The following is an 18940-nucleotide window of genomic DNA, read 5'->3' as shown; positions in this document are numbered from 1 at the left end:
GTATTTGCAGTTAAACCTTTTGTCTAATCCAGCACACCACCAATTTTTGTGATGCAGTTGTTGTAGGTTTGCATGCCTCCACCAATAAATTTGATGAAAATTGGCAAAAGGCATACACGTGCCCCAGAGGTATTGTATCAGCAGCCACAAATGAACAAAAATTCTGGCAGCAAAATCACCCGGAGGAGCTGCAGCCTTTGATGTAGGTGCTAGCAACATGAACTGGAGTAACTGCCTAAAATTGTGAATACAACCTTAAATTTGTAATTTTGCCATTTATGATTTCTTTATAATGGTGGGACATTAAAAATGCTAAAGATTAGATAAAAAGCTGATGCAGAGCATCACTGCACAAACAGGTTTAACCTAGAAAACAATCGTGGTGCAAAAGCGATTCTTCGAAAACATCTCCTGCCAGATGGGTCTAATCAGGCAAGCTGAACAAACCTTGCAAAAAGACCTGAGTTTTGTTTGCTAGCAAAGAACAGCAGTTATTTTATTGTAGGAAAGACTGCTACTGTAATTGCTGGAAAATTTAAACATAACTTGAATCTTTAACGTAGCTGAAATTCACTGGGCATATTTAGCAATCACCACTCATCATAAACCCCCGAATTCTGAATATGAATAAGAAGCAAGATGAGAAGTTTGTATGAGAGGGACAAATATTCCACATTTGTTGTTCTTTCCTATTGCTCTGGATGTAAAAAAACCAACTGCACATTGGGTACAGCATGGATAGTCCTAAGTGAACCCTTTGCTCCACCAGCTGCATTCTCAAGCACAACCTTCAGGTACAAAAATTCGGAGTGGAGAGAGAACTCCAGAAGACAAAAGAACCCCAAACAAACAAAAAACCAAAAAAGGGCTCCAGATGCTGAAATAAGGTGTGAAAAAATAAAATTACAGTACAGATGCAAGCAGAACCAGCCCTGCCGACATGGTACAATGCTCAACAACAACTTTTGCTTTTATAGAAAGGCACTCGTCCTCTGATGCTAAATGAGTTTCATTTCCCATGTGTACGGGGGGACTGTCACCTCCAGACCTACGGTTAAAAGCTCTCTGAATCTGGTTGAGAAAAACTTCTTTGTCCTGCAGTGCTGTTCACCATCTGCACATCACACTTCACACTGGATACTGCAAATCTGAACGCCAGCAGTGATTTTACCGAGTGTGTTATTTCTGTCCTACCAGTACACATGATGTTTATGGTCTGTGCACAGGGGAACATTAAACAACTGTTTGTTTGTGCACGTATTTAATAGAATTAACAAACATGTTTTATCTACAATCACATTTCATTTAGCATCTTTTTCTTCAGTTTACATCCCATTACTTACAGTCTTCAGGTTCAGAAACCAGACGCAATCACTCCTAAACAACCTACTTTTGCGAAACGTCTTGGTTTTTATTCCAATGCTGAGTTGCTCAATTAAGCAAACCCTTAAAACTATTTCAGACTCAGCTGAATAAACTCTTTCAATAGCTCACTTATCCTATTTACATTCCAATATGTTTCAGTCTACAAACCGTATTACTAATGGTACTTTTGTTACTGTATTATTACATCTCAGAAATTCTGTCTAAGAAAAAAAACCCAGAATAATTTTTAGCGTGTTTATCAAATTAGCTGCATTTCCACACAAGGTTTGCTGCTCTGAATTCTAAAATTTCTGAGGAAGAATGACAGAGAAGAAGCCGCACTGAAAAGCATCCTCTTTGCTTCTGATGCAAAAGAAAGTGATCCAAATCAGATTTAAAAGAATCAGCAATTCCAAGACCAAGACAGGAAAATGCTGAGCTTGCCTAACGATACTAGGGAAGCTGAGAGCAAATGAGGCAGGAAGGTATTACAGCCAGCTTTCATTGCAGTCGCCCTCCTTCTGCTGGAGAATAATCTCAAAAACATTTATAAGGATAGCTCCCTTCTTAATACTCCTGCAAGGATAAAATGATCAATATATAGCCCATTAAGAAACAAAACTCTAATACATATCCGATGCCAGAACAGCATTCTGCAGGTAGCAATGGCAAGAGAACGTTCACTGAAAATGTAAGTGATAGAATAAGTACAAAGTGGTATTTCCTTTGTTAAGTACACCGAAATCTGATTAAAAGCCTTATTTAAGAGCTAGGAATTCTTTTGAGTTGTCATAGCTCAACAGAAAAGCTGTAATTTAGGCTTCTTTTATTGTGAAAACATTTTAACAAGCAAATAGTTTTGTGGGGCTTTGTAAGCTCAGAGGAGAGCTTTATATATCTGTTTATTGATACTCCCAGGCCACACCAAAGCTGGGTGATCATCAGTAAGACCAATGAAAACAAAATCCTAACAAGGCTTTTCTTTAATGATTAATGGATTTTCTTTTCAGAAGAGAGTGCCAGCTCATCTGCTCCCTCTGAATCTTCTGTCATTTCCATGGTAAGACAGCTCACTACAGTAGTGGTTACTATTATTTTATTGGAATCTATTTAGAATTGAAGCTTTTTTTTAATTTTTTTTTTTTTTTTTTTTTTTTTTTTTTTTTTTTACACACATAGCACCAGATCTTTCCTACCCAGAAATACAAGGCCATTTTTGTCTTTGATTTGGGGGGAGGGAAAAAAACCCCAAACCTTCCATGAAAGATGCAGATGACTAAGAGTGACACAAGGTTTGCAAATTTTACTTTGCTGCAAATTATCAGCAGTGCCTACCGGTACTATACAAATCGCTGTTGGGTAGCGGCTCTGCAACATGAACGTTTTTGATACAAGGGAAAATAAGACACAGTTTTTATTTGAAAGACATCTGGATAGCTTTGAATGCCAGGTGAACAACAAAGAGGAAAATGTCTGCTTGCTATTTAGTTGAGACTCTCTGCAGGATCTAATGTATCCAAAGCAGGAAGATGCATGTTCTACCGTTACGCTACTACTATTCTTTACAACTGGACCACACGACACTACCTTGTGCAATACACTGTTACAACCCACTCTTGCCAAATTACTTGCACTTAACATTTCTGGAACGGCAAAATGAAGACACCTGCATGCCCTCACATAGCTCCCGTCCATGTAGCCGAAGACTATCAAAGCTAGAAAGCTCGGCACACTGTCACTTACAGCCTTGCCTACTGCCCTGCTCCTTGCAGCAGCACTGCAGCAGGATGGATCGTGGCTGTCCGCAACCGCCCACCTGGGCACCAAGGAACCCTGTTCTAGGCATTTCAGAAGCTGACGAGGCATAATGAGCTAGGCATGGCAAGAGATGAGCTGGTATCTCAGTTACGGTTTCCAAGTCACCCTGAAGTTGCAGCCTACCCACAGGTTGGCCACCTGGTTCTAGCTGAGTTACTTTAACCAGGTTTTTCACAGATGGCCATGGACCGTGTACTCCTTCAGATTTAATCTGAACTCACATGGCCTGTTTTGCAGCAGTGTTGAGCTGACAGGCCATACCATGACCACATATCATTATATAGCAGGTATTTGAAAGACTCTTTTCAAGGCCTATTGAATGAGCACGCTTTGCTTTACCTTTGCTATGCAGCATTTCTGCATCTGTAAAATGCACGTAACAGCTCCTGCATTTTATTTTAGTATTAGTTAAGCCAATTAATGATTGTCACAAAAGATCACTTGCTATAGATGAAGAGTTGTTTCAGTCCAGAACTAAAATGTCCATGAGAAAATTAGCTCCATCTTCATGAAGGAATCTTGACATTGTGCAGAAAATGCAGGCTGGGGCTACGCGCTGAATAACCCAGGGAAAAAATAAAATATTGAACAGCCACTTAGTACTCGAATGCCATCCACTCTTTGCACTGAACTGGACACCTGTCTCTGGAAAAGGCAGCATAAACTTCAGGTTAAAGACTTATAATGATTATTCAAAGGAATGGAACTGGTGGAACCAGTGCCACACCAGTAGCTTTATGTGCCATTGCTACCTTTTTGTTTGTTTGGTTTTAAGAATTTAACTTTGAAATTTGGATATTCCTGTGTTACAATTTTCTGTGCAAATTTTTTCCATTTTTTTCTAAAGCAAACTGGAAACAATCCCCAGAAGTTCCATTAGGTGGATTCCTGCCAATGCCCCTGGGGCTCATCTGCAGCACTGCAACAATTAGATATAGCATATCTGCCTTTACCATTTTAGCTGAATAATGGCACAGCAGCAGTAGTCTACAACCCTGTGCTGGTGTTAGCAGACTGTCAACAGCAAAAGGTTACAGGACAGCTGGCCAATGAAGAATATGCTGGCCAAAGAGGAATGAAGAGATTCAGCAATCTCGTACTTCCACTAAACAGGTACATTCATTCATTATCTCTCGATATTATCCATTTGCCTCTTCCCTCTTAAGAGCTGTGGGGGTTTTTTCCTTCCTAATCTCTCCTAGGCCAGGAAGACCAGCACTGCTTGGGCTTGTTATCCTCATACCCAGAACGTACCAGATTCTTCCCTCTAAATTCTAGCTGCAGCTTCAACTAAGAGAGAAGTCCAGCTCAATTCCAGGCAGAAACACATCAGGATATACATAAAATTCCAGAAACAACCCCCCAAAAAACTCTACTGCACATGTTATATGGAGGCTTCTAATTCTTCTGAAAGAAATTCCCAACCTTTGATAGTGGCTGTCAGACTGCTTAAAAAAGGCAGCCTCCTCTTCCAAGGGCTGTGGCACCATGTGCCACATTCTACACTTTAGCCAGTAAATGTAACAAACAGTGCTGTTACAACTGGGTTTATAACTGAGCTGGGATGTTTGCATGTTTGTTTTTTTTAATCTTGAACGAACTTTCCAGTGGCAGACTTGCCAGTGGGTTATCATTTAACTCTTGAGAGAAATTGCTAATAAAGGTCCTTTCTCACCCCATACTTGCTGAAAAAATATTGACAAGTTGCCTGTGGAGCTTCCCCATGCCCCTTATAAAAACAATGTAATATTAAACCTACGTTGTTTGTTCTAGTTGTTGATTATTTTTCTTCTTCCTTGGAGGCTTCTTCTTCTTCGGCTTGTTGGCATTCTGATTATTTTGTTTGTTGTTCACACCAAAGTGTCCTGCTGATATATCACTTTGTAGAAGGTTAACCAAGAGCGGACTTGTGAGCGTAACGTCTTTATTGACAGGAAAAACAGGATTCTGCCCACAGGAAATCTGATTCCCATTTGGCGTTCCACTAAACCCCGTATTGAAAGGCAGCCCATGGCCAGAGAAATGACTCCCTGAAGCGCTGTTGTTTCCTTGCATTGCTTGCATATGAGAAGGCACCATGTTTGGCTGCTGCACAGGAACATCAGGTAACATCTGTGTCAAGTTCACATCATTATTTGTTGTAGTATTAGTATCCCCAAGTTGCTGAGATATGTGAGGACCAGGTCCAGTGGGTCTTAAAACTTGCCCTTGAATTCCCATAACCTGAGAAGGATTACCATTCACAGGGCCTTGCTGTGCCATCATCTGCCCAGTGAACTGCACCATGTTTCCTTGCATGTTTGGGGTTGGTCCTCTCATCAACTGAGCTGGCCCCGTCATAACATTGGACTGGTTTTGAGTACTAAAAGGTTGTTTATTTCCTTGCATCTGAGTGGTCATCATCTGTTCCATCATGGAGTTTTGCTGTAACAAGACCTGGCCCTGAGGCCCCATCATCTGATTGTGTGTAGACATCATCTGTTGTCCCTGCTGGGGAATCATCTGTTTGGGTGGGGTCATCCTTTGGGGAGAAGGACCAAGATTTTGGTTTTGTGGTGTCACCATCATTTGGCCTTGTGGCATGAGCTGAGTTCGAGAAAGTATCATCTGGTTTTGAGGGTTCAGCGATCCCTGAGCCTGAATGTTTACCATCTGTCCTTGAGAGGATACAATTTGCTGATGCATTCCCATAAGCTGAGACTGTGGTCCTTGCTGAGTCTGTCCCTGTATGCTGCCCATGTTAACTTGTGGCACCCCACTAGCACCTGCCTGCTGGTTGTTCATATTTGCATGAAGTCCCATTAGATTGGTCTGCATCATATTCGGTGGACCATGTGGTGCTTGCATCTGATTTTGAGGAGGTCCAGATCCTTGGCCACCTTAAAAAAAAAAAAAATTGCCAGTAAGAAACTGATTGGAGTTGTATAAGAGTATTCACAACCTTTCATGTTGAGTAAGTACTCCAAAATTGGTTTTCTCCCTTTTCCAATGAACTGGAATATCTGACATATTTGCAGTCCTGCAATGTTTGATGCTACAGATACATGCTAGTTGTCAAAACAGAACATCATACTTCTGAAAATAAACACTTAGACCGGTACTTCCCGTGCACCCCACTGCAGAAGACATAACAGAAATTTAATTTCAGTTCTTATCTGTACATAAAGTTTGAAAATCTTCCATAATACCCCTAACTCAACAGAATAAGTCCTCACCAAAATAAGTTTCAAACCCTGAGGTTATAAAATAACGGGTTAAAAAATAAATACACATGGAGTACCGATGCAATGACATTATCAGGGTATCTATAATCCAGACAAAAGACTAATAACTGAATTGTTAAAGGGAGACATTTGTGAGCTAAAGATTTAATTTTTACAGGACTGATTGTAAGTAGACTTCCAAAGCTTTCAAGGGAACTAATAAATAATCTTTTCAAAGCAGAACAAGCTTACTTTGTTGTTCTGCTTCTAAGATAGTAACACACTTTTTTTTTTTCCCTGGACAAGAAGTTCCTTTTGTGTTGTATCTTTATTACCCCTAGCCTCCAAATTTCAGTGCTACTTCCACTCAATTTCTTAACAGATTCTTCTGGATCCTAGTACCACAGTCCTAATCAATAATAGTTGGGTTGTTTGGAAAACACGAGCAGCCTCCTGCTTTTCTTTTCCTCATTTAGCAATACACACAGAACGCTCCTGCAGCCCCAGCTAGCTAACTGCCTATTAATGACAAGTGTTTCATGTTTTGGTACCTGTGTTACACAAGTAAAAGCATCATTTTCTACAAAAAATAAAAAACCAAGGAACACCACATTCCAAACAGACCTGCGTGCTGCACGTTTTGGCTAGTTTGCAGCTGCGGCGCTCCGCTGTTCACTGGTGTTCCTGGAGCTGTGGAAGGCACCTGACCTTGCATGAAGTTCTGGTTAGCCTGGCCTGCAGGGAACCCCGGCGGGAGGCGCTTGGGCATTCCTGAACACGAGAATTTTCTTGTTAGTAAGTTTGGAAAACAGGAAGGAAAAAAAGAGAAAAGAGAGGAAGAATACCTTTGAGTCTGTACTGTCAGGTTTAGGCAGAAAGTGGTTTTTGCCAATATACGAAACCCACTGAAGACATTCATAGTTCTTATCTGTGCAATAATTCTGCCTAACGAGCTACTACAACTCAGTTCAAACTGTAATTTAAGTACAAAACGTATCCCACAGAGAAGGCAAAAAGTCCATGTTTGATTTTTTAGAAACTAGAAATTAAAGTAACATAGTTTGTTGTTTTCTTCTCTATGGCATCTCAACTCTAATCAGGCCCTTAATTTACTCCACGTATGCAAACACAAATAACTTGCATTTTTGTTAGAGTGATGTGCTCCTCTCAACAGCAACTCTCACCGTAACACACCAGGTACACACTCCTTAGCACTCTGCGCTGCTGTGGTGTGTACGCATGCTCAAAATAACTTCTTAACCCAGAGTGGGCTGAGTAACCTCACGGGACAGCACGTCCAGAGTCCAGAACGGCTGCTCATTCAAGTACCCCTGCTATTCCTACTGCAAGAGCAAGTGATTCTATAGGGCCGCTAGCTGGCACAATGCCCATGCTTTGACATGGCAAAACATCACCGCTGCCCTGGGACAGAGAGCAAAACCTTCCCTCTACCTACCAACGTGAGCAGCAGCTTAAATGGATTTAACAGAACCTACTTCTTTCTAATTTACTGTCAAATAGACGATGCCACACGCCTAAAAGCAACCTTGTCCTCTCTCATTTTTCTGACCCACAATACACAGCCAGAATTTGACTTTGGCTCCTTCTACACTTACAGCTTTCTTGCATACTTAATTGCATTGCTTGTGTTAATTAACCCGGTCTTAGGTTTGTAATTAGTATTTTAAGATAATCAAGTTTCCAGGTCAAACAATAAGACACGTCTACAAATATGGAACGTATACTTCTTGAAACATCACATCACCGGACTCTAGTTTTAGTTCTGCTAAACTTTTAGGAAAGTTTTGTATGTAGGAATGCTTGATCTGAGAAAAAAGTAGTGTTAACTTGGCCTATTCCAAATCTAACATAAATTCTGATCTGCTAAATTAACTCGGTGAAATGGAAAGCGTTTGAATGTATTCATTTACACGGAACCTTTAAAAGCAAGATGGCTTAAAAATGGAAAAATCTGTAATTACAACTTAGTTAACATAATGCAAGCTGGCTTAAAAATTGAAAGATCCATAATTGCAACTTATTTAACATATAAACTGCAGCAAGGAATGAGCATGCACAGAAGCCAGGCAAAAATCTCAGCAAGTGGAAGCAACACAGCTTTGCTGAAACCAGCAGAATCCTGTCTTTTTAAATCAACTGAGGATATAGCTCACAGCAGGATTACTGATTTTAGCAAGAAGGTCTACAGTGAGTCCAAATAACGTATTTTGATAGTTTATTCTGGGTGTCATTTTTAACTCAAAAGAAGTAGGGTTTTGTTTGTAGTAGGTTTACTTAGAAAGAAAGGAGAAAACAGAGGTTATACTATCCAGAGGTCATGGCTATGCTACCTAGAGGAAATTATTCCTGATGGGGACATATGGCTGGTGAGGCAAAAGGGTAGGGAAATGAGACTATAATAAATAATAAATAACCGCTTCCAGATGGAGACAAGATAAGCTATACCAAGTATAGGGCACTGGCAGATCCTAAGAACAGTCTGGAAGAGGACAACCTTGAAACTGAGACAATTCATCTGAATTCAAATGAGACCCACAGTACAAAGAGTGAAAACAAGAAGCTTGTCCAGATCAGCAGACCGAGAAACAGGTATTCCTTACAGCTTTTTGGACAGATTTCAGACATACAATGTGAGAATGCAAGAAACTAGAATATATATATGTGTGTGTAGGTGGACAAAGAATACAGCTCATATTTTATAAGTACAGAAAGAAAATATTTCAAAGGCTTAAGCAAGGGCTTGTGTACGGGTATCTGAGAGCAGCCATTCAAGAGAAAAGATGAACAAATGAGTGAGCAGAGAGAAGTGCTTCAAGTCTGGCACAGAACTACAAAAGGCTCAAGGGGAAAGAAACACCAAGGACACAAAAGAGATCTTGGGACTGACAAATGAAATTCCTTCACTGTTAGAGAAGAATTTTAGGAGTAGCAAGTCAAAGATGTGAGTGCAGAGGTCCGAGGAGAAAACTAAAGACGAACACAGCCAGAGTAGAAGTTAATACATCCCTTGACCTCTTAATTCTAGAACAGGGAGTACAACAGCATGGCAATAATAGCTCTTTCTTCTTTTATATGGAAAGAAACTGATGACAAATAAAGACAGGGTCAAGAAGAGACATCCACAACTTAGAAAGGAAGATGCAAAGTAATGCCTCACTTCTGTAGTAGAAAATGTAAATGGTGACAGAGGAAGCTGAAGAGAGAAAGAAAATGTTTGTTTGTTCTTATTACACTCTCTCTCAAAAAAAAAAAATTCCCTGCCCCCCCACCAAAAGAACCACCCCAAACCAAACCAAAAACCTCACAGAATCTCTGAATATCCTGAACTTGCTTAAAGGCAACAGAATAATTGTCAAGAGGATGACTGGCAGTCATAACCAGCGACTGCATACAGCAATTTCTTTCTGCAGTGGCCCAGAGTCTACCCTTCGGTTATCACTGTGACACTGCAGGACAGAGAGAGGTAGCAGAAATGAAGTGATGCTGACGCTAATTCACCCATACCCACTTTATACTCAATCTATGCCTTTATTCTGTCTTTTCAAAACTAACAGCAACATTAGTTCTAGCCATTTTATGTTTCTTTTCTTTTTAAAATAAAAGAAGGTCTCAGTACTTCTTACCTCCTAAACCAGGGTGTAAACCTTGTGGACCTTGGTTTTGCTGCTGCATCACCATGAAGTTGGGGGGTACGTTCCCCTGTTGCACCATAGGATTACGACTAGGAGAACTGACAGGCTGCTGAAATCCCTGGGGAAGCGTGCTACTCTGGGGAGGCCTTGGTCCCATCTGCTGCTGCGTCTGGTTAACTGTTGGAGATGATGCAGGAGATCCCTGCTGGAAGGAGGAGGGAGAGGAAGCAGGAGACTTGTTGGTCAGGTGGGGTTGCTGTAGTGGCGTAGGAACCCGTGAGGGCCCTCCCTGAAGGCTTTTCATTTGAGGAGCAGTAAACTGGCCAGGATTGCTCATTTGGGGAAAGTTTGAGTGAGCCTGGGAAGCTTGCTGGCTTCCAAAAGGATATGGAGGTGGAGGATGAGTAGGAGTTTGTACTGTTGCTAGAGATGGTCTTGCTTGAAGTTGCTGCTGCATTTGTCCAGGCAACGGGGCCTTTTTCCAACCCTGGTTTACTGTCAATGTACCCAGTGCTCCCTGGGTTGGAGGAGGCTGAAGTGCTCCAGAAGGAAGCTGGTTCCAGCCAGGGGGAACTGGAACCTGTGCTGGTGAAGTAAATGAAGGTCGAATACCCTGCTGTGGCTGCTGATGTGGCTGGGGAGGACGTGTCTGCAACTGCGTCTGCTGCTGTAGCTGCTGAAAGTTGGCTGAGTTCATCTGCCTGTTTACAGGAACTGACTGCATTGAATGGAGCTGGGGAGCTAAAGATCCAGATGGATGATTTTGCTGCTGGATATTTAGCCCAGATAAAAGTGGGTCCATTGCATCTATTAAAACAGCAAAGAAAAGTAAAAAAAATAACCTACTGTAGACAAAACCCACCCCAAAACAAGAAAGGGTAAATTGCTTGCTTGCATTTGCTTACTCTGCATAAAAATTCACGCTCCAGTGAAGATCCAATTTCTCCAACAGACAGAACAGGCAATGCTCTAAAAGTTTTCAAAATGTTTGCGAATCCTGAGAAGCCAGGTTTATAACTTCAATTTATAACCTCTACAATAAAGCACGATAGCTCCACAGCACTTGTTGCTACAGGCTAATCTACGCCTTCTACACACTTAGAATCATAGAATCACAGAATATCTCAAGTTGGAAGAACCCATAAGGATCCTTGAGTCCAACTCCCTGCTCTTCACAGGACTGCCTAAAATTAAACCATATGACTAAGAGCGTTGGACAGACAGGCTTGGTGCTGTGACCACCTCCCTGGGGAGCCTGTTCCAGGGACCGACCACCCTCTCAGTGAAGAACCTTTTCCTAATGTCCAATCTGAACTTCCCCTGACGCAGCTTCATTCCATTTCCTCGTGTCCTATCGCTGGTCACCAGAGAGAGGAGATCAGCACCTCCCCCTCCGCGGCCCCCCTTGAGGAAGGTGTAGACTGCGACGAGGTCACCCCTCAGCCTTCTCTTCTCCAAGCTCAACAAGCCAAGTGACCTCAGCCGCTCCTCGTAAGTCTTGCCCTCGAGACCCTTCACCATCTTGGTCACCCTCCTCTGGACACACTCTCATAGTCTGATGTCCTTCGTATATCGAGGCGCCCAAAACTGCACCCAGTACTCGAGGTGGGGCCGCACCAGTGCAGTGTAGGGTGGGACAATCACCTCCCTCGACCGGCTAGCGATGCTGTGCTTGACGCACCCGAGGTCACGGCTGGCCCTTTTGGCTGCCAGGGCTCACTGTTGACTCACATTCCACTTGCCATCACCCCAACCCCCAGATCTCTTTCCGAGGGGCTGCTCTGCAGCCTCTTGTCCTCCAGTTTGTATGTATAATCCACTTGTTGGGGCTATTATCCCTATCAGTTAAAAAAAGTGGCATAACAAGGAATTAAGGTAGTATCATAAACTAATATACCCAGAATATTTAAAACATTTATGAAAAATGCCATCTGTAAGAATAAATACTGCAGAGAGCTACAGAAGTTGGCAAGTACTGCGACCATGTTACGGAGGGACAAGTAATAACCCCCCTCTTTTTCTGTAGTCCCAAAATGCAAGTAACTCATACTGGCAGAATTGTGAAGAATAAACCCTAAACTTTCACACCCCCCAGATCCCAAATCCTTAAACTTCCAGTCTACCTACACCTCCTGAAAAGCACTTGTGCTTAGTCTGGTGCATTTGCTTCCTACCGGAGACATCTGCCTCATTCAACCAAACCCTCTCTTACCTTTATCTAAGCATATAGCTCAGTCACAACAGTTCTACTGCAAAAATACCACTGCTCAACGCATTTGAACAAAACACCAAGCAAGCTGGCGACTTATTAGGCACCCAAATTATTTGAAAAATTTTACCAGATTAATGGGGGCAGGTAGGGTTCCACAGAAAGGGTAACTCCCAGAAAGGGCAGGGGAAATACTCCAGGACAATTCTGGAGTACTCTTATGAGTACACGCTCAAGCTTGTGTGCTAAAGAATAAAAATTCAAGAACATTTTCAGGTCAGTACTGTGACTAAATTTTACCACCTGGCTGTGAGGAAGGCCGAGGTGTTCTTGGCTGCAGCTCAGCACTAGCACCACTTGCCACCATAGAGGAGGGCACACTTCCACTCTGGGACATCATGACAGCTGCAGCATTGCTCATTCTTATTAAACCTTAAAAAATAAAAATAAAATTTATCAACTCTTGTAGTTTTTATATAGAGAAGAATTTTAGAAATTTTTTTTACAAGAAAAAAATTACATTTGTTAATTAAACATTTCTTTAGACTTTAAGAATTGTTCATCTGAAATAACCTGAGGACACACATCTCTGTCTGAAAGCTTAGATTCCCTGATATAAAACAAACAAGTTAAGGTCATGCTGAAGCTTTTCCTTTAGCACCAAACCTTTAAAAACACTACAGAAGGAAACACTACAGACTCATGAACTATTTGAGCTTGACCAGCCGCTAAAGTCACCGAGTAACAAGATTGTATCAAAGTTATAGCTGTACTAAGGTTTTTGCAAAATTTGATACTAGTAACTAAGAGAGAAAAATTTCAATGTTTCACCTCCACAGGCTGTTATTTTATAAAATGGTTTATATTGTTGACCTGTTGGTTATACTGTTGTTATATTGTTTACATTTATATTGTTGACCTGCAGGCAGGAAATGAAGCTCATGATGGCCACAGTGAGGATTAGAGCAGATGCTTTCGAAGTAAACCTTTCTTTAAATGTTTTACACTCCTTGTTAAGCACAATGATTTAACTACTGCTTAATCAGGTCTCTACAGAGGTGAAATGTTCTTTCCATTCCTTCTCATCAACAGCCACACATGCATCTTACATTAACTCTGACAAAAACCACTCCCAGTTTTTTAATTGCTTTAAATCCTATTTACTAAGATACTAATTAGTTTATTTTGCCTTATGATTCAGCTATTAAAATAAATTACATAGTAGCTTTCTTTTAACTCTTCATAAAATCTGACATCCGTAGTTAAAAATTACTTATCATGCACATACAATGCTCTAAAGTGTAGAGTTTAATAAAACTACACCTCTCCATGGAAATTAATTCTCTATGATCAGATCTCAAAAGTTGATCAGAAAATAAAAAGAGACACTAACAATGACAGTGTCCAGTCCTTCCCATAGTTATAATGGATTTAATCTAAAATAGTTTATTATTGTACACTGAATAAATGCTTATGCTCATTTTCATAAAGGTAGCCCAACAGAAAACTTTGATAATTTGTGCATGTTTCAAAGTCAATTCACTACTATACCAGACTCATCTGCTTTAACAGTCTTTATGTAAAAAAAAAAAGAAGAAACCACTAAAACCAAAACAAAGACCCAAACCACCAAACCCTCAAAAAAACCCAAAACAAACTAATCTGCCCCACCCAAATCACTCCAACGTTTGTGGGACAAACTGCAGCCAACTATTTAGTTTACATAATGTGGGACATGGTTTGACAGTACAGAAACAAGAACACACATTAATTAAAATGGCAATTATAAGTCTGCAAACAATAGTTGCTATAATCAGTGAAATGTTATGATTAGCTTAGTAACAAATTTCAAAGTGTATAAAGCTAAACAAATAAAAACCAAAGGAATTTACCTTGTCCCCCTTGCATGGGAAACCCTGTTTCCATTCGCACCGAGTTGCTTGCTCCCAGGGGCCCATTGATTCGGACATCTTGGCTTCTGTTTTGAGCTAAAGCTAAATTGATAGCACCTTCCCCTAAAAGTAATGCACAGTTTGGGTGAACTGAATGATATACAGAAAAGCAGAATACAGACATTTTCAAAAGGACATTTAAAAGATGGCAAGGAAGGAAGAACAAACTTTACCTATGATGTGCACTTTAGAAGGACAATTGTGTATCATACTACCCTTATCTTCTGATTTCAATTTTAAAAAAAACCCAAACACCATGACAAGCATTAAATGCCCGTGGTTTCATCCTGAGTGTGCTCTTGGACAATCGTCCAGAACGGATATTTGAATTGTGAAATCCACTGAAAACTTGTTTTTAAGAAAGCCCCATAGGAAAGAGGAAGAAAAATTAGGACACATTTTGCTAGCTAACACTCAAAAAACATTTCTCAGGAGGTTTCCTGATGCTCAGAGGATCTTCAGCTATCGTTTTTATTTTTAGACCTATTCTTGAACGAATAGAAGTCTTGAGCTACCTTTTCACCAAAGTCATTCTCCGAATTACTAAATTAGAAGTTTTGCAACGTCAAACAACTACACAAAATCGCTTGTTGAGTAGACTTAACTTTTAGCTTAATGCCTTTGGAAGGAAATTAAGTGTGAAATACCTTCAATTTGAACTGAGAGAATTCCCAGGTCACGAAGCTGTTGGTTATTATTCTGAGCCAGAATTCGCAGCCGCTCAGCAGCTTCACGGGGTATATTGAAGGTAACACGGACACTGTTCCAAGGCTCTATCTTCTGCAGTTTTAACTTGTTGGATTCTTAAAAGAAAAACAGTCAGAGTCAGTGCAAAGACAGTTTTCAAACACGTATGATGAAATAACTTGGTAAAAAAGCACAGCTGAAAAAACTGAAACAATTATTTGGCTTTGAAAATTACCAGTGGTTAGTCTCAGGTACAGGAGATTTTGCCAGCACTGGCATACAAGGACCAATACTCCCAAACCACTTCTGCTTTTTTTCAAAAATTAGCAATATAAAAGCTACCCAACTGATAACCAATGCAACAGCCAACCCAACCACTCAATAATATTACTCAAAAATTGAATTATTCTGTGGATAAACTACTTTGGAAAGATATGAAAATATCTGATAAAACAGATTTAGTAAATCTGGTAGTGAACCAGATGGATGTGTGAAAAAACTGACTACAAGAATGAAACCCCCATTCTTGAAATATGTGTTTTACAAATGCTTCTGAAACCTTTTTTTTTTTTTTTTAGAAGGCCAGTGCCAACAGAGTCCTAGCAATATTTCATTAATTTCTACCATATTATTTAGTTTTTCTGAATAGGTATGTTCAATCCACTGCAAAAAAGCATACTAAAGTAATGCAAAATATTTAGTTGCAGGTTTTCTGCAAACCTGTTCTACATATGAGTGTTTCTACATAGATCAGTTATTTTAAAAGTAACAGGTGGGAATTGGCAAAAAGGCAGGGCAGTCACGTTGGATATGTTTATCTGAAGTGGTACCTAACTAAATTATTGCTACAAAATGCATTTAAGGATAACTAAAAATATACTCCTAATACAGGTTTATAAGCTTCCAGTTTCTAACCTTCTGAAAAGGAAGTCCCTTTGAAAACAGTACACATTGGCCCAAATTTTAATCAGCCAGTTCTTCCACTAGAACGTCAGATTTACTAGAAGTTTGCTAACTTTTGGATTCTGAAGAACGTTTCATTTAAGAATGCCAATAACTCATTCCTATTTAGGAATCCCTTGTCCTTAACTAATTCACCAAGTCCCTTCTGCTGCTACAGTAATGGTATTATTAAATTCATCCCCTTTCTACCTATAAACACGTTTTTGGCTGGAAATATGACAGGAGTAGTTTTAAAACCTCCTTTTGTGGAGGTTTGAAGAGTCCTGTATTTACTGTTATTAATGTTCCAGTTTTTTACGTATAAAAATTGCACTATCAGTGTCATATTTCTAGATACCGGTACCCGAGTTTCTCGTTTTTCAAGCATTGCATCTGCTAAGTCTAAACCAATGTTATTTACTAACTTGACATTCTGAATATCCTATTTTGGTCTGAATCAGTTTAAATAACTTGTCACATGGATAATTTACAAATTAATTTCACATTGATTTTAAAAATTTGCTTTCTGCTTTCTCAGATGAGGTCTGAATCATGTTTATTAATCCTGCCATTAATATTTATAACAAACCCAGCATACAGATGCCTGCGTATAACAAAGGCAACTCCGTACAGCTACAGATGGAATTTGTTTCCATTCAAAAACTACCCAATTCCTCTACGGTATTAACACATACCCAGTAACTACCTATTAGTTTTATGTCTACTTCCAACTGTTTGTAAGATACAGTTCAAAACAGTGGTATTTCTTCATAGTATTTTTGTCTCATCCCAGCTTTTTTATCTCCCTGAGAGATAACCGCAAGGACCCCAACATCTGACACCCAACAACCCAGCTGACTACAACCAGACAAAATGGAAAGAGAAGAACAAAGTGACAAAGAAATTCAGTTTGGTTATTCAGAAGTCATAGGTTATTTTTCTGAAAAGGTATTTTACATTATTGAAAAAACAAGCAATGCAATGAACCTTTTAAAACCTAATCTAGAAAATTAGTTTTGTTTAACCACAAAGACTGCCTGCCTGAAGAAGAAAGGTGAATTCTTCATTTCATGGTGTGATTTCAAAAGACCATGCAACAGAAGAGCAGCATGCTGGGATGACAACCTATAGTTATCAGGAAAAGCTTGGTTCACAAACAGCAGAAAGAGGGAGAGAGAGAGTGTATGGGCAATTACGTGGCTTTTAGACTGCAGTTACATGACATCATGCCAAGTCAGATCAGCGCTTGCTGTGGCCCCAGAATCCAAGGCTCTTCTGGTTATGTGTTCCTGCCACTGCACTTACGGCAACCCGCCCGGCTTTATCTGTTTCTATAGCAAACTATACTAATGGCAAGAAATTAAGCCATTAACCTGACCGCTCAAGTAATATCAGACGAAGGGCATTGCTAGGGAAACTGGCAGTGGGGAGGGAGCGTATCATTGATCCAAGCACGCTGACTCAAACCATCACAACACGGCACCCTTACCAAGGGAGGGCTGCCTATTAAGATTTACTTGTACAAGCAAGACTACATAACTGAGCAGCTCTAAATTATCATCATAAGACCCTTTGCAAAGTTGCTCAGACAGTGGACAGATGTCTTTTTCCAGATCTACATGTGCTGGTAAAAGATGTTATTGTCCCAAAAGCCCGTTATCACTCACTAGCTACACAGCTGTCCCCAGACCTCAGTGGGCTACAGGGGTACATGAGAGCACTCCACATTCCCCACCAGAAAAAAAAAAAAAAAAAAAATCAGGTACTGTAGGTCAATGCAGCAGCAAAGGGGCAGTAACGTCTTGAATTGACAGTTACTTGGAGAGTGAACCTATTCTCACATGAAGTGCTATGGTTTAAATTGGATGGGTTTGGCAGTAAAAAACATCTCCTGTGTGGACAAGCCTGGTTTCACTTTCATGTAACACAGCAATATGTAATGGAGGGAAACGAAAGAGAAAAAAAAAACAAGTAAAACACGGGAACTGAATAGGAATAAATGAAATCACTGATGAAATCAGCTTTAAACAATAGAACAACTGCAGAAACTTGTACTCTGTGTCTCTGAGAAGAACAGCTCCCAAATTCACTAAGAACAACCCCAACAAATCTTACTACAAATGAAATAACTTGAAAACAATATAAACTATTTCTTTGTACAAGCACCCTGTCTACATAAATAAATATTTTAAGGACAGTTGAAAAATGACAAGAAGGTACATTACCCATTTGTAAAAGGCCCGGCACATTCTCCAATATGGTATCTAGTTTCTGCTCAAAGTCTCTGTCACCTATATTTCCTTTAAAAGCTACAAAGATCGTGGAATCCTCAGGAGCAGCCTCCTGTTTCAGTTCATCTTCCTCCAGTCCTGAATCAAAATCCACCTCTGTGTCTTCCATAGCTGAGGAGTACAAGGAGGCATATGTTTCTTTTAAGTTAGGTAGGTCATCCAAAACCATTGTTTCCAACAATGGGAGCCTGTCAGGCGTTAAGATGATGCTTGAAGGGAAAAAAAGAATTATAATAAGTATAGTAAGTGTGAAAAGACACTAACAATTGCTTTCAACAGCACATAAGATCATTGACACATAAGACCATTGACAGAAAAACCTACCGGGTGACGCAGTGCTAGGGTCTGCGAGACAAACTGTGCGACTTTGAAAACAGTGGCCATTGCAGCATCCAAGCTGTTCGTCCACTAGAACAAAGAGAAGTGGTCTCCTGACAGAATTCTGCTGCATGTGACTTGAGAAGTATTCCAGTTGACCTAAACGATAGTCAGGCAGAAAGGAAGGTGGTGGTGGGGGGAAATTACATTAATTTCCATAACGTACAGAGAACAAGCAAGCACCCAGTACTAATTCTGCAGTGCCTGACTGCCAGGAAATAAGACTCACAGCAATACTTTAATTATGGAAAGATAGGAAAAACAACCAAATTTAGTTTTAGGGACTGCAGGTGCAATAGGCACTTCTTAGTCCAGCAAAGCAATAGGAAAGCCATAGCACATTTTTACTAGGAGAAATTTAGTATTTGACAAATATTTTACTCACATCCAGGGAAATCTCAGGCAAACTTTTCTAAAAGTTTGTAAAGATTTAGGTGTTTTC

The 18940-nt window shown here is 40.2% G+C and overlaps 1 protein-coding gene across 3 annotated transcripts in view; it reads right to left on the bottom strand.

The window, feature by feature from the left end:
• Positions 1 to 18583, bottom strand: part of NCOA6 (nuclear receptor coactivator 6) — a 34900-nt gene extending 16317 nt beyond the window's left edge. For all 3 annotated transcript variants that reach the window (XM_059827380.1, XM_059827382.1, XM_059827381.1), the window contains exons 1-8: positions 18445 to 18583; positions 18055 to 18329; positions 14848 to 15003; positions 14141 to 14263; positions 12552 to 12680; positions 10031 to 10846; positions 7011 to 7157; positions 4943 to 6062 (exon numbers count right to left, since the gene is read on the bottom strand). In XM_059827380.1, coding sequence (XP_059683363.1) covers positions 4943 to 6062; positions 7011 to 7157; positions 10031 to 10846; positions 12552 to 12680; positions 14141 to 14263; positions 14848 to 15003; positions 18055 to 18289 — 2726 coding nt within the window. In that variant the 5' untranslated portion in view covers positions 18290 to 18329; positions 18445 to 18583. The remainder of the gene's footprint in view (positions 1 to 4942; positions 6063 to 7010; positions 7158 to 10030; positions 10847 to 12551; positions 12681 to 14140; positions 14264 to 14847; positions 15004 to 18054; positions 18330 to 18444) is intronic.
• Positions 18584 to 18940: the final 357 nt, after the last annotated feature.

The sequence above is a fragment of the Gavia stellata genome, chromosome 20, assembly GCF_030936135.1.
Source record: "Gavia stellata isolate bGavSte3 chromosome 20, bGavSte3.hap2, whole genome shotgun sequence".
NCBI lineage: Eukaryota > Metazoa > Chordata > Aves > Gaviiformes > Gaviidae > Gavia > Gavia stellata.
This window is presented reverse-complemented; position numbering and strand designations above follow the sequence as displayed.